The 16,298-nt window shown below is 43.5% G+C and overlaps 1 protein-coding gene across 1 annotated transcript in view; it reads left to right on the top strand.

The window, feature by feature from the left end:
- Window positions 1-16,298, top strand: part of GALNT10 (polypeptide N-acetylgalactosaminyltransferase 10) — a 183,896-nt gene that overhangs the window by 104,811 nt on the left and 62,787 nt on the right. Inside the window, exon 4 of the mRNA XM_006906443.3 lies at window positions 2,361-2,527. Within this exon, the coding sequence (XP_006906505.1) occupies window positions 2,361-2,527 (167 nt within the window). The remainder of the gene's footprint in view (window positions 1-2,360; window positions 2,528-16,298) is intronic.

Below are 16,298 nucleotides of genomic sequence, written 5' to 3' on the forward strand. Positions count from 1 at the left end.
TCCCCAGCTTCTTGGTGTTTCTAACAGAGAATTTGAAACATTTCTTTGAGAACATTATCAAACATTCAAAAAGGTTGAAAGAATTGTACACTGAATGCTTATGTTCCCACCATCTGGATTCTGCAGTACCAACTTTATCACATATCTATCCATCCCTCTCTCCCTTCATCAATCCATTTTACTCTTTGATGTGTTTCGAAGTAAATTGCCAAGAGACCCTGGCACATTCTGGCAGTCGAACAGTGGATTGCAGTGGCATACAAAAGGAAAGATTTGGTTGTTATGTTCACAGCCCCAGGTGTCACAAATTTTCTCCCCAAAATTTTGTACCAATCTTGTGGCGCTTCCTCCCATGATACCTTTTACTTCTGGGCTCTCAACTTCAGATGTCTCCAGGGGTCTGGGAGGCAATGAGAGAGGGAGCGAAGCAGCCCTAGTATAAGACGGGGGAGTGGTGAGAGCTGAGGACGTGGACCGCGCCTGCCCCATAGAGAGGCATCCACTGTCAGTGGCAGCCCATTGCTGCCATGGGAGGCTCAAGAGGGTTTTGATGTGAAGTTTTTCACTTTTTAAATGTTAGCTAATAATGTTTACGTACTGGGCAAAGGGTGTCAAGGATGACTCCTTGTGTATGAGTTTTCTATAACTGCCATAACAAATTACCATAAATTTAGCAGCTTAATCAACACAAATTATTCTTACAATTCTATAAGTCCGAAGTCCGATATGGGTCTTATGGGGCTGAAATCAAGGTGTTGGCTGAGTATTCCTTTCTGGAACTCTAAGGAAATCTTACTTATCTGCATTTTGGGCAGAATTTAGTTCTGAGGAGTGAGACTCCTATTTCCTTGCTGGCCATCAGTGAGGACTATTCCCAGCTTCTAAAAGCCACCCACTTTTTTGGCTCATGACCCCCTTTTTCCGTCTTCAAAGCCAGCAGAGGTGAGTCCAGTCTCTCTTTTATCAGAAAGCAATGAAGCTATGAGGACCTTGTGGTCGTGTTCAGAGGACTATGAGCCAAGTTGAGAAGACTCCCTAGGGCTAAAGATGGGCTTATTTGGAAACCAGTAAGAATAATACTTGCACTGAATTGAAACACATTAATTAGGTTAAAATTTATGAGTTTACAATGAAAACAAAGAATTGGCCTGTGGAGGATGCTAGTCTTGAAAATGAGTAAACACAGAATCAGGGACTGCTCCCACCTTTCATGTACTTCAGGGCAACCAAACAGTCGATGTGGTCATTTTTCTCAATAGAAGTATTCCACCTAGTAAATGGGGAATGATAGAATTAGAATATCACAATTTTGCAAACCCCTGATGAAAAGGGATTTAGACATTGATCATCAATGGCCACCAACATCACAAAGGAAGGACAACTGTGTATCTCATGGGATGCCCACCCCAGCATCTAGGAAGAGGTTGCCAGAATATCTCATTGAATTAGGCCAAGCCTCTAGATGTAATTACCAGTTCATGGGAACCAAAGGAGGGTGGGCAGAGGAACATGTGCAGAGGTACCACAGCAATGCAAGGAGCAGAATGCAGACTGTAGGACAAATGACCCAGTTTCTTGAGCAAATAAATTATAAGGCGAAAAAGAGACTCAGGAGACACATCAGCTAAAGGCAGTATATGGTCCTTGTCTTGATCCTGATTTATACAAACCAACTGTAAAAAGACAGAAGAAGATCACGGAAATGTGAACACCAACTAGATATGTGATGACGTTAAGGAGCTATATTGATTCTTTTGGGTGTTATAATGACATTAAAGGCCCACAGGGCAGGGCCTTCCACCCCCCCTCTCCCCAAACTTACCATAAGGCTAGTGGAGAGCAGGAGAGAAAATGTGCCTTCTGCTGGTAGAGCCCAAGGAGGGAAAGAAGGGGGGCTGAGCCAATGAAGCCCAGTTTATTCTTCCAAACTCGTGGATAAGTGGCTTCTCCTCCATTGGAGAGGAATGTGCAGGGGGTGGGGAGAGAGACTGGTGTTACTGAAGGGCTATGCTCCGCATGGGGTCCTGAGGATGGCAACCACGTGTTGTCATGGCTGAGGCTTAAACGAGTTGGTGCATGTCAAACACCGAACCCCAGTGCTGCTCCTCCAGCACTGCCTGTCCTTGTTTGGGGTCTTGTGTACCTATCCCTGTGTACTGTGTGTGCAGAGATTGGACGCAGGGCTTCAGGATGCCAACGAGAAGGAGGTTCTGAAGTGACTGTGGCATCCCCGGTTTTCACTTGTGTCCTGAAGGCTGGAGAGGAAGTGGGATTCGCAGTTAGCCAAACCACATGCCTAGTTCTCTTGACAAGATGAGAGCTGAACCTGTCCTTTCCCTGTCCCCTGTGTCTCCCTCTAGCTGCAACAACAAACGCTACCTGGAGACACTCCCCAACACCAGCATCATCATCCCCTTCCACAATGAGGGCTGGTCCTCCCTCCTCCGCACCGTCCACAGCGTGCTGAACCGCTCACCCCCGCAGCTGATCGCCGAGATCGTGCTGGTCGATGACTTCAGTGATCGAGGTAGGGCCCATCCCACCGAGCTTCCTGCTCTTCATGCTTTACCCCGTGACTTGCCAGAGGGGTGGCAGGTCTACCCTTCTTCAGCAGCAACACCATAGAGGCCACCGTTTACTGATGCGTGCTGTGTGCCAGGCCATGAACCTGGCACTGCGCACATATTATCTCGTTTAGTCCTCACAACAACCCAAGAAGTTCTATTTTTATCCCATTTGTAGAAATGCATTAAGCTTCAAATAACAGAAAACTTGATAAACAATAGCTCAAACAAGTAAGGGGCTTCTTTATTCATTCATTCATTTCATAGAATAAGAATTGGTACAACTGCTCAAAGCTATCAAAGAACCAACTTCTCTTCCTCCTTTCTCATCCTCATGGTCCCAAAATGGCTGCTGTTCCTCTGGAAAGTCTACCTTTCAGATAAGAAGAAGGAAGAAAGGCAAAGAGAACAAAACCTCCTCCTTGCAAGCCTTTGCCTTCTCATTCAGGAAAGACTTTTGGTCAGAACTCTGACATCTGGACCCCTCTCCTTGCAAGGGTAGCTGGGCATGTGATTGACTTGGGGCCTCTTTAGTAGAGATAGGAAAAGGAGAAGTGGATTAGCAGTATCGAGTGAGCCCCACTACAGTACCTGCCACATGGTTTAACATGAGAAAACTGAAGGCCAGAGAGATAAACTGACTTACCCTTAGTCACACAGCTCTTAGGTGGTGATATAGTGACCAAACCATGTCTGACCCTAAGCATGTGATCTTAACCAACAGACTACAGTGCCCTCCGTCCAGTCATCTCAAGCTTATTCTTTGCATCAAAGGTTTCACCAGTTGCAGCAAAATCATGAGAACTCCTCTCCTCTGCTCACCTTCTTGCAGAGGCACTAAGTATTGAAGAGAGGGAGTCTGAGTGCACTCCAGAATAATCAAAGTTGACCTGCCTGTCACCCCATTTGTAATACCACACTCTTAATTACATGCCTTTAGTACAGAGGCCTGAGTGGTGTGTGTGTGTGTGTGTGTGTGCACGCACATATACATACACACACATCTTAAACCCTATCCTCACCACCTCTAAAAGTCTCTCTTAACTCTTTACCTATACTCATTCTCATGAGACCTTTTCCTTTTCCTTCTTAGCTCTTGTCACAGGCAGAATTAAAATGCAAATAAGTATAGCATGCAAACATTGTGTGCATGTGCTGTCTGCTTGCAGGTCTCCGTGACCAGGCTCTCCCTCGTGAGAGCCTGGGCCACTGCATCAGTCTTGTTCACCATTCAGCCTCAGCTCCTTAGGCAGAGTAGATGCTTAATACGTGTTTGATGAATAAATGATCAGAGCTCATTTCTTCTGTTCCCTTAGTATTTCCACCGTGGTTACAGTAGCATCTAGTGCCTTGTATGAGTTTATTTGTATCCTCGAAATGAGATCTGTGAGCCCACTGAAGCCTGGGGTGGGTCTCCTAGTCTCCATAGCTCTGTTCTTTAGCAGAGAGCCTGGCCATAGTTACATCTTTGATCCTGACCCTGTAACTTACTAGATCTGTGACTTTGACCCAGTCACCTGACCTCCGTGTGCTTCAATTCCCTCATCTGTAAAACGGGACCACAACAGTATGTACCGCTTAGGTGTCTGTGACTATTAGATAAGTTGTATGTGAAGTGCTCAGGACAGTGTCTGCCACATAATGAACATTAGAAATAAATATTTAAGCTTGGTATTGTTATTATTGTTTTCGACATTATTTATGGCTGGTTGTAGGAGGCGAAGTCAGAGATAAATGTACAGATGTGGAAGTTCAGGTATAGTCTTCCCCTTTCTGTGAGTAAAGGGCTTTGAAAATTGTAAAACACTAAACAAATGTCCTGTTGTCTCACCTCCCACTTGAATTGCCTCCTTGTCATCATATAGGGGGCTTCTATGTCATCTCATTTATTCTTACGACAGCCTCTGAATGAGACCTTGAGATCCCTGGGTCTCTGATGAGGAACTGGGGTTAACTGACTTGCCCAGAGTCACACGGCCAGTGAGTGGAACACCCAGGCCTGTGGACTCAAAGCCCAGAACCCATGCTGTATGTGTGTTACATGCCATTGAGACAGCTCTGGCCCCTGGCAACCGTATGAATGAGCGATGTCCCAGTGTCCCGTCCTCAACAGACCTGCTCAGCTCCTATAGATGCACGCCTATGTTTTCTTTCATGGAGTCAGTCCCTATTATACTGGTTTTTCTCTTTTCCCACTGTCTTCTATTTTTCCCAGCATCATTGTCTTTTCCAAAGAACTCTGCCTTCTCATGATACACCCGAAGTAGGACAGCTTTAGTTTTGTCATATTTGCCTCCAGTGATGTTTCAGGCTTAATTTGCTCTGGGACCAACTTGTTCATCTTTCTGGCTGTCCAGAATATCTGTAAAGCTCTCCTCCAACACCATATTTCAAATGAATCCATTTTTTTTCTATCTGCCTTCTTTACTTCCAACTTTCACATCCGTACACAGTAATTGGGAATACAGGGGTGTGAATGAGCTCCACCACCACTTTCCACCCCCCTTTCTTCTGCTTTCCTTGACCCGTCTCCTCTCCCAACCTCAGCCTTCTCTCGGTTTGGGCCCACCACCCACAGGCCCCGGGCTCACAGCCAGGCAGTGAAAAGGAAGATAAATGAGCGCAATGCTCAAGTGATTTCTTGATTTCCTTGTACTATGCTGCAACATAAACAGCCTCTACTCCTTGGGGCAAACACCTGAGCCCTCCCTCAGGTATGGGCTGCCTGATCTGAGCAGGCTCGCTGCCATGATTGTTCTCGAGGTCCATGGTGGTGAGGCTTGCTCTCACTTACTCACTCTCTTGCTCTTTGTACAGCAGCCACAATGGCTCCCATCCTGACTCGGATCTTCCCCTGCTTTTCCCTCCGCCTGGACATTCTCTTCCCAGCTCTTCCTTGCTCCTCTCACACCATCTTCATTTAGGTCCCTCACCAGTGCCACTAGTCACTGTTCCCGTGTGTGATTTCATGGCTATTTGTTGACCTTTTTATTGTCAGTTTTCCTCGCTAGACCATTTGTGGTCTAGAAGCAGGTAGTTAATAAACGTTTGTGAATGAATGAATGAATGAATGAGAGGGAAGGAAGGAAGAGGAAATAGTATATGGCAACTACATCCACACACACAAAAAGCTATCGGTAGTAACAGGGTTGCCTTCAGCAAGCTAGATGGTTGTGGCTGTGGAAGACACAGCAGTCTCTTCTGTGACTGGTGCTGGCTCATGTCTTTGTGTTTCAAGCTCAGGTCCCTGTCACCAATTATTTTTTGAGTAATCGGCACAACACTTGGCAGGTCCCTCTCTGAGTATTGCAAGGCATTAACCCTCCGGAAGCAGAATAAACCAAGCTTCAATTGGATTAGAAATGAGTATTTCTCCTTGTTTAATTACAAAAGAATTTCAAGGTCATCTATGCTGCTGGCTGTCACCACATGCCTCCCAGAGCATTTGAGAGCCCAGGAATGCACAGTTAGGGGTATGGAGAATCTTACAGGTGCAGATGGGGTTCAGCCACCTCTCCTGGCATGGTCCGTATTTGGTTTTTTGAAAAATGAAAAATTGTTCACTAATTCGAGCTCCACTTTTTAAAAATGTGTAAAAATCACAGATGTAACTCAGCCTACTCATTTTACAAGTGGAAACAAAAGGCCTGTGGCAGTGGACAGGCTTAACACAGCAGGGAGGGACAAGAATCCCATCTCCAGGCTCCTAGAAGAGTCTCATCCTTCCTCGCCTTCACTGGTTATGTGAAGCATCTGCAGAAATGCATTACTCCTTTCTATTCCCAAGGACACTTCTCAATATATTACTTTTCCATTGTATTAAAGAGCAAACTTTCTGCTAAAAAGAGCTCATTATCAAGCACACCCAGTCCTGGATTATAATGATTTATACCTCTAATATCCTAATTTCTTTAATGTTGTACTCAGGGATAAAAATAACATGACACCCCTGCCTGCCCCCATAAAAAATGTAACAATTGAAAAAGAAAAAGTAAATTTCATAGGAAAGACTTTCTCTCCAAGTGCATCTACTTCTCCAGAGAGCAAAAAAAATTAAACCGATGTGCCACACCCACTCCCCAATAAAATAGAAAAGAGACCAAATATTGTCCCATTTCACAGATGAGAGTGACAACAAAGGCCCCTGATTGTTGCCCCTTTTTCTCAATGAATCAGGTATAGAACACAGAGGAAAACTCCTATCTCACACCCCTCAATCCTGCGGATTAGTGGTCAGATTTTGCAACTTGCATTTTTCAGAAAAGCAATCATTATTTTTGTTTCAAGAAGCAATTCTCAAGGCAGCCTTGGAAGAAAACTTACTCAGCAGTGATTGTTTTAAAAATGAGATTTGGGAGAAACAATTTCAGAATTATGGAGAGGCCTGTCTCAAGTACGACGAATATGGGCCATCATAAAAGACAGATTTCTCTGGGCCACATGAGCAGAGGCATTCTCAGAGTTGAAATTCATAGATGCTAACTACAGGCTAGATTGGTGCTGCCTAGCAGAAGGCATTTTCCTCTGAAATGAGTCTCCTCCAGGATCCTCAGGGCAACTAATTGTAATTCAGCTAAGGGTCGAGACCTTGGGTAGGAGACAAAATTGGAGCAGATGAATTCTTGAAATAAGATCCTGAGCTTTGTGCAGGCAGCACTAGGGACTAAAGTGGAGGCAGACGCTGACACCAGAATAATCCTGGCCCTGCTTACAAATAGGGCACTGCAGAGTCTTGGGGTCTTCAAAAGCTCTTCAAATGTATAAGCTTTGCTTGAGGATTAGGAGGATATGGAGGTGTTTTCGCACTAGTGGGAGAGAGAGGTGAAGGTGTGGGGTGGCAGACTTACCTCCAGACTGCACTGCCTGGATAGGAGATTTTTATTAGGAAACAACAAGAAAGGCCTTTGTTCATTTATTTCTATTTATTCCTCTTCTCCTCTCCCCCCCCCTACTTCAAACAGTGTCAGTTTTCTAGAAAAATTATAGAAGTAGTAATGGAAAGGGTTATTGTCTTCGAATGAACTATAGGCTGCCTGGAATGATGAGATACAGAAACGAAGGCTATGGTACGAGCTCACTGACAGCGTTTTCCCCAATTGAACTCCCTATCGACAAATAAATAAAAATATACACAGGGAAGGGTTCCATAAAAGGAAGTTCCTAAGTATTTGCAGAGCTACTGGCAGGCTGTTGGCAGTGAGTGGTGCTAGGAGTAGGTGCTCGTTGCAGACCCTCCCAGCGAGCCAGGGTCAGAGGTCCTCTTTCCGCGGTGGGTTTATTAAGTCTGACCTGCACCCTCGCACCATGCCAGTCATGGGACAGGTCATGGGAATCCATGTGCCCTGACCTGATTTGCATTTCTACATCCTGGTCTTCACACTGCCCCATAGCATCTGTTCCTGTTTCTTGTCATCTCTCTTATAGCCTTAGTTTGCTTCGAGTACCAACCACCACAGTGGTGGAGGAGTCATTCCCCACTTCCATTGTATTACTCTTTCACCTTAAGTTTTGTGCTGCTTATTTTGTTTTTCTCTACATGTGTCCTGACTTAATTCCTATTCATGCGTTCAACAAAATTCATGAAATGATTCTGTGCCAGATACTGTACTAGGTGCTGGGGATGCAACGAAAATAAAATAGACTTCCCTCCGAAGGCTCACCTCCAGTAGGGCAGACAGACAAGATGAGGGGCGATCGTAAGACCATAAAAAATGTACCACTTGGTGGAGGTTCCGGTGCAGTGGAACATGGAGAAGATCAGAGAAGGCTTCCCAGAAAAAATCCCAGCTAAACTCAAACGTATAGGATAAGTAGATATTACCCCTAGGGGTAGGGAGGGAGCGGGAAGAATTTTCCAGGCAGAGGGAACAGCATGAGGACAGGCTAGGAATCAAGGAGAAAATGTGGAAAAACAAGAAAGGTTTGTCCATAATCTCATCACCTGGAGGCAATTACTAATTACACTTCGGCTTTTTTTCTCCCAGTGTGTGTTTGTTTTTTTAATAGACTTTATTTTTTAGAGGAATTTTAGGTTCACAGTAAAATTAAGCTGAAAATATAGAGTTTCCATATACACTTCCACACTCCACACACACACACACAACCTCTCCCACACTGCCCCGCCCCCATCAGTGTCCTATACCCGCACCGGAGTGAGTGGTGCATTCATTACAACATATAAGCCTATGCTGAGACATCATTATCACTCAAAATTCATGGTTTATATTAAAGTTTACTCTTGCTGTTGTACATTCTGTGGGTTTGGACAAATGTGTAATGACATATATCCACCATTATAGCATCATACAAAATAGTTTCACTACCCTAAAAATCCTCTGTCCTCTGCCTGTTCATCCCTCCCTCCTCCATAACCCCTGGTACCCACTCACCTTTTTAGTGGTCTCTATAGTTTTGTCTTTTCCAAAGTGTATTATTAGAATCATACAGTATACAGCCTTTTCAGATTGGCTTCTGTCACTTAGGAATATGCATTTAAGGTTCCCCCATGACTTTTTATGGCTTACAGCTCATTTCTTTTTAGTACTGAATAATATTCCACTGTCTGCATGTACTACTGTTTATTTATCTGCTCCTATAGGACATCTTGGTTGCTTCCAAGTTTTGGAAATTATGAATAAAGCTGCTATAAACATCTGTGCACAGATTTTTATGTGGACATAAGTTTTCAACTCAGATAAATACCAAGGAGTGCAATTGCTGGAGAACATATTAGGAATATGTTTAGTTGTATAAGAAATTGTCAAACTGTCTTCCAAAGGGACTGTACCATTTTGCATTCCCATCAGCAAGAAACAAGAGTTCTTGTTGCTCCACATCCTTCCCAACATTTCATGTTGTCAGTATTTTGGATTTTTGGCAATGTGGTTAGATGTGTAATAGCATCTTATTGTTGTTTTAATTTGCAATTCCCTAATGACAGTATGCTTTGCCATTCGTATATCTTATTTGGTTCTCAGTATCTTTTTCTTTCCATTTTCTTTTTCATACCTCTCCAATCCCCCTCTAGTTTCACCCCAACTGAGGTGACTAATGTTAACGGTCTGGTGTGTATCATTCTAGACCATCTCATAATAATAGCAACAGCATGTGAAAACAAGAGCTAATACTTATTGAGCACTTACTGTGTGCTAAATGTATTCACTCACTCATTACTACAGCACTGTCATGAGTCCTTATCATTCCCAGTGTACAAACCCACCGGACTCAGTGATCTCAACCCTCTTTTTTCTACTTACAAAAGGTGATAATATCTTTATCCCTATTTACAGATGAGAAAACGGAGACAGAGAGAGGTTCAGTGAGTGGCTGATGTGTACTTACTTCAGAGAAGCAGAGCTTTGATTTAAAACCATGAATTCTGATTCTAGAACCTTAACCTCTAATCTTTTCATGATATTTTCCATTTTAATGGGATCATGCTGTACAGTTTACTCTTTTTTTTTTTTTCTGTTAATGTATCACAGACATCTCTCAGGTCAATAAATATGGAGCTAACTCATCTGTTTTTTAATAGCTAAATGATATTCCATAATGAGAAACTACATTTAGTCCATTTACTTTGCACTTTGTGTAGTGGACATCCAGTCATATTTAACTTTGTGCCCTGGTTTCTTTTACTTACTTTCTACAATCATTTCCCCTTGTCATCATAAAATGACTATCATATCTCTCTTCTTCTGAGTCAATTGTGAAATAGCGATGAGAGTCAAATGACCCAGACTATTAGCCGTATTGTCAGAGAGGCATGGATCTCTTCCTACCGGTCTCCTCCTGAACTAACTGACCTAGGGACAGGCTGAGCAGCTAAAGACTTTTGGGCCTCCCTTCCAGGGCAGAGCCTGCACAGTGAGTGTACCACAGGAGGAAAGGATAAAGCAGGTAGCATGATGGTTCACACTTTGGCCTGCCCGGCATCACCTCCCCCAGCCACCCCAGAAGTGACATATTGTACCTTCTTTGGAAATATAAGGACAGGGGAAAACAGTTCCATCTTAAAATTACAAAACTGAGGCTCAGAGAGATTGCTTCCCTGCCCTTAGAGTAGTCTCCTCCTGGTTGGTAATCCCACCTGGCAGGAGGGTTCCGTAATCTTAAGAATCCTGCATTTTAAGTCTCAGTCTCTAAGGTGTCTTCCCACTAAGAAAACCCACAGCCGCCTTTAGTCTCTTCTCCTTTAATATTTTGACATCCTGAATGCTTCTCTCTCAGACTCCAGAGGAGAGACCCACTAGAATATTTAAGCTGTTATTACAGAATGTCAATTAGTTTATAATGAGGGAAATCTATAAACCTTTCAGTGGATATCTGGCAGGAACACAGGATGCAGGAGTAGAAGTCCATATGTTTATAGGACATTTTGTGCATCTTTAAAAAAAAAAAAAACAACAGGATTTTGCAAATCAAGCACTGTATAAATGATTTACTAAGATAACCCCAAAACAAAAAAACAACAAAAAAAACAAATTGCTCAGATTGCACCTGAAGCATCAAAAGCTCTGATATTTGAGAAGGAATCATTTCTGTGGGAAGTAGCTACATTATATTTTCAGAAAGGTGATGCTTCTATTAAGGCAGGTGAGCTTTCTACATTTTAAAAACTTGGCATAGTTTAAGTGTGCTAAATTGCTGATACTCTCCTTATTTTCTTCTGAGAGTTAAAAATCTAACCCTTTATACTGTTTTAGTGTTTCCTTAGAAACATAATGGGGAGAAGCAAAAACCCAATGGAGCGTGTTATTGGAGGTCCTTGCAATAAGGTCCCCAGGGAGAGGTCATAGAGCTGCCCCCTTCCTGTCATAGTCTATCTTTAGAAAGTTCCTAGGCCTTTCTTCTGGCTTAGATCTGATGTGAATTGTTACTCAGGGACAAGGGGGAGATGAGATTTGAGGCTGAACTAAAAGAGGTCCCTTAGTACCTAACTTGATCTACTACAAACTAACCAAGTCCCTTTCCCGTCACTTACCTTTAGCTCGATAATGGAGAGTTGAAAGAGAGGATTTTGTCTGCATCACAGAGGGGAATAGCAATAATAGCAATAATAATAATGCCACCCAACACCCACATCTCACTTACTGTGTGCCAGACATCATTGTAAGCAATTTAAACATATATCTAATTTTATAGGAAACCTCTTAGTAGCCAACATTTGGCTAAAGGGAAAATTCATGTTTAGTAGCAAGTTCAAACCAAAGTACAAGAAATTCCCCTCCTCTCTATATCCCACCTCCTAAATAAAACAACCTTTAGGTAAAAAACAACAAAATTTTTAAATAAAGATATGACATGTTCAGTTGTGACATTTGATACACATCAATATGTCTTTACAAGTGTGTTCTGCTTTCACTCACTATAAATATTAGCCAGATCCTCTAAATACTCTTGATTCTAGCAGATTAATGAATCACATTGACCCCCAAGTCGGCATTAGCTCTAACCTGTTGCCCGGCCCCCGACCCACAGACAACTGCAGAATGGACCCATTGCAAAAAGAAACTTTAGGGATTTTTTTTCCTAGTTTCCTTACAGAACTTCCAGCCCCTGAAAGGTTCAGTCACGTCTTTATTAGGCAGCCAATTTCCAGAGCCAATTTTGGTTTGATTTGAATCCAGAGATACCTTCAAATCTGTAAATACCAGAGGCTTAAAATGTTACCAATTTTCATAGCCAAAAATAGGCAACACTTGACAGCTCCAAAGATCAGGAAGGCCAAATCCACACATTTCTATAGCACTTATTTATTCCAGGAATCAAAAGGAGGAAATTGTGGCACCGTCAGGCAAGGTAGTGTTCAAGGGCATTAAAAGCTTAATTTCTCTTTTCTATCGTTTTATTCTCTTGCCTTGTTATCCCAAGGAGAAAAATCTCATGAAAATGTAGTTTTTGCATCATTATATAGAACAAAGAAACAGACACTCATGAAGGGCTTAATAACATCCTTTTTTCCCATGTGATTTAGGGATGTTGGCTCCTATAAAGTGTTAACAGATGCACACTATCTTTTCCAACCTTTGGGATCCTTGTGTACACTCAGTTCCTTCTGAATAAAACCAAAATACTCATTCCTCCCAGAATAATAAAAAATTTTAATTTTGTTTGCTTCATAAATGCAGACCTCTTCAGAGATGCCCACATTATTTATGAGCAACCAGGAACCTCAAAATAACCAATAACTCCCACCATCTACTGCTTGTCCTCCGCTCCTGTGCTTGTTAATGAATGAGGTTTATTGGGCCTTGCTAATAATCTGTGAGGGTGAAAACAGGTGGAATTATAAGGCTATGTTTTCTGCCTAGTCTTCTCAGAAACTGTTAAGGTTTTTTTTTTCTGTAAGCTGTCAAACTATATGGTCTAGAATATTCTAAATAATAACTACGCTCCAGTTTCTGTTAATGGAAAACTCAAACTAACAATTAGCTTCCCAGAACCTCCACAATAGCCAGCAGAATTGTTTTAACCAGGCGGAAGGAAAGACCAGCCCTGACCTTTCCCAGAAAACATGTCCTTGCTGCCATGTGACAGAAGAAGCGGCACTTTAACTCACGACTGGATGAAAGTGACCTATAAATAGACCTGTCCAAGCAGAGGTGACTCTAAATATTCTTTGTAGTAGACCCAAAACTCTGGCTCCTTTCCCTTTTCCGGCAGAGGAAAAATGGGGGACATAGTTTGGTGAACTGTCCCTTGCCTGCCGCTCATTCTTTACGATCCTGTGGGTACAGCCAGTCAGTAATACCACTCAGCCGTGAGGGCAGCTCCCATGGTAACCCTGTCTCATGGCCATGGTCACTCACCCAGGGGGCCGGCCTGCGCTGCCAACTGAGCCCGACGTGAATCCAGGTGGACTTCAGACCAGCTCTATCCCTATCCTTTCCCCATCTCATGGGCCGGTACCTTGCCCTTCTTGTGTAAACTAGTTGGGGTTGGGTTTCTTTCACTCCCGACCCAAAAGCCATCACTGTCCTCTCATTCACGGGCTAGGTAAGGATTAGGTGAGCTAATGCACTGTGGCAGGGCCCAGCTCAGGGCTGAAGCTTAGTGCACCATCCTTGTTAATGATGCTGTCGTGGCCATGGTTATTATTACTAATAACTGAAACACGATGATGAGTGCTGAGCCACCCCATCCACCTCGAAGTCTTGTTATAGGGATTAGCCAAAATTGGAAATGTGAAAATGCCTAATGAGCTAAAAAGTGCAATAAGGGCGTAGGAGAGGATGCTGATTTCCACAGAAGGAAAGAACCCTGAGGAGAACCTTTCATTCTGGTGGCCAAGGAGAAAGTGACCTCACAGGCAGATAGCCCACACCTGGAGTATGTCCCTCATGATCTTCATTTCCAACTTGGTTTATGCAGTGGTTCTTAATTCTTATCCATGTCAGCATCAATTGAGGAGTTTGCTAAAATGCAGGTTACAAGGCCCACCCAGAGGTTCAGATTCAGTGGTTCTGGGGTGGGCCCCCGTAATCTGCATTCTTAACTGGCATCTAGATTATTCTGATGGAGTTAAAATGATGTGCAGACTTGGGAAACACTGGATTATAGGAACAACAGGCCATATATCACGTATAATGTTTTGTGATATAGTTGGATGGTGGTTTCTTAGATTACTTTACATGCAAAACCACAAGGCCCTTGTGGGACCAGATGAATTAAGATGCTTTCAGCCTCGGCCAGACCCATTTTCCAGGATGCCTTGTCATAAATGCTTGCCTCACTGTAACAGGTCCATGTGGATTTATGGTCCCACATTTAATTTCAACTGCTATTCATTAATCCTGATGATTTCACTTAAATTATTAAACAGTCATATTCCAATTTGGAGGGCACGAATTATATCCTTGAGAGGCTGTTATTATCTGGATGATCATATATACTGAGCCAACACCAGACTGTTTTCTCCCCACTCATCAGAATTTTATCCTTTTTCAGGAACTTTTTTAGTTGCTGAGTGTGTGTGTTTCATATGACAAGATCTCAGAGCCGAGGAGTTACGAAATACTAGAACCAGGGTTCTCAGATTTTGGCGTACATAAGAGTCACCTGGGAAGTATGTTTAACATGCACATTTCCAGGCCCTGCCCCAGCAGAAGTCCAGGTCGAGGAATCTGCATTATACCCAGCTCTCTGGAAATTCCAATGCAAGTGATCCTGGGAGCATCAGGAGAGGGGAAAGCTCTCGTTCGCAGCCCTGCAGCAGAGACACAGCCTACATTCTGGCCCGTTGTAAGGATCAAATGAGATAATAGATAGGAGAGCACTTTGGAAAGTATTCAGCACTATAAATACAAGGAGACACTATTATTTTCAACCCGGAACGTCCTTGTGACAGAAATGGCTTGGTACTTTCTCTCTAAATTACCATAATCACCTGTTTGAGGCCCCAACCAAGCCCATAACTCTAAATTCACTAGGCATGGAATAAATTCCTCCTGAAATGTCCAATAAAAATTTTTTTTTTTTGATGTGAGAATGTGCTTGGGTTCCTGCCTGGTCTTCAGTCGGAAGCTCTCTGCCTTTTTTGTTACCGGTCTCATATGTTCTGGGGTAGACCAACATCTCCTCCATCCTGGGGGTGCCCGATTTAAAGGTCCTACTGTCCGGCACATGGATTTCTGGTCCTTCCTGGGACATTTACCTGTGAACGATTTTGCCCCGCAAAAGGCTCCCTCCATATGAGCCCACTTCTCACCACTTTCATGGCTTTGGAAATAGAAAAGCTCAAATCAAGGCACCCGGTTTTGCTTCTTTCAGCTCAGTGCAGTCACTTGCTGACATTTGCCGCAAGTTTCCCATGAGGCTAGGCCGGCCATCCTGATGGCCACCCATGGGTGCCTGTGCCACGTTCATGCTGCCGTGTCACGATTAACTGGACAGCTCTTAGGAAAGCGTTTCTGGACATCGAATTAAAATCATCCTCCTTGCCACATCCATCAACGGGGTTAATTTCTGCCCGGTCTTCCCATGACTCTCCCCAGGTTCCGGAAGACCCTGTTTATGTCCCACCCCAAGTTCCTTTCATGGGAAATAAATTTCTAAAAAATGTGGCAGTAGAGTAAGTTCAAGAACAGACACTGTGGCTCTGTTCACATTTCAACCTTTATTTTTAAATATTTCTTCCACACTCCCACGGATCCTACTTCTTAGTGAGCTCTCTACATGCGAAACCTCAAGTTCAGGCATTTGCAAGTTACCCACACGCAAAGTCTATTTTTAAATCTGGAAGAAATCAAGGCTTTCCACTGATGGCAGGAAGCCTGTGTTCCCAGGCATCACGACTTGAGAATTCAGGGAATTTCTGTACTGTTTTCAGGAATCTTCACCTAGTCTGCATGTTTTAAAGATGAGAAATGGAGGCCCACCAGGCACTTTAGTCATATGGTTAGTTAATGACAAAGTCCTGCCCCCATTCAGGAGCACCTGTTGCTGGCCGGCCACAGCCCCCACAAGCTGTCAGGCCCCTCCAGAAGTCGAGTACAGGGGCACACAGTTGTATCTCCCGGTCCAGGCTGTCCCCAGTGGGTATGCTGCTGCTGGCAGGACCATCCATTGTGCTCAAAGGGCAAGGCTGAAGCAGCCCGTGGACACCTCGGTTAGATCCTTTTTTTCCCCTTTTTTTGACTTAACATATGGGCCAGAGCTCATCCTTGATACATCTCCCTACTAGCGCAGTCAAATATCCACCCCATTTTAACATTTTAGCTAATGACTGGCACA

Source organism: Pteropus alecto, unplaced genomic scaffold, assembly GCF_000325575.1.
Source record: "Pteropus alecto unplaced genomic scaffold, ASM32557v1 scaffold40, whole genome shotgun sequence".
Taxonomy (NCBI): Eukaryota; Metazoa; Chordata; class Mammalia; order Chiroptera; family Pteropodidae; genus Pteropus; species Pteropus alecto.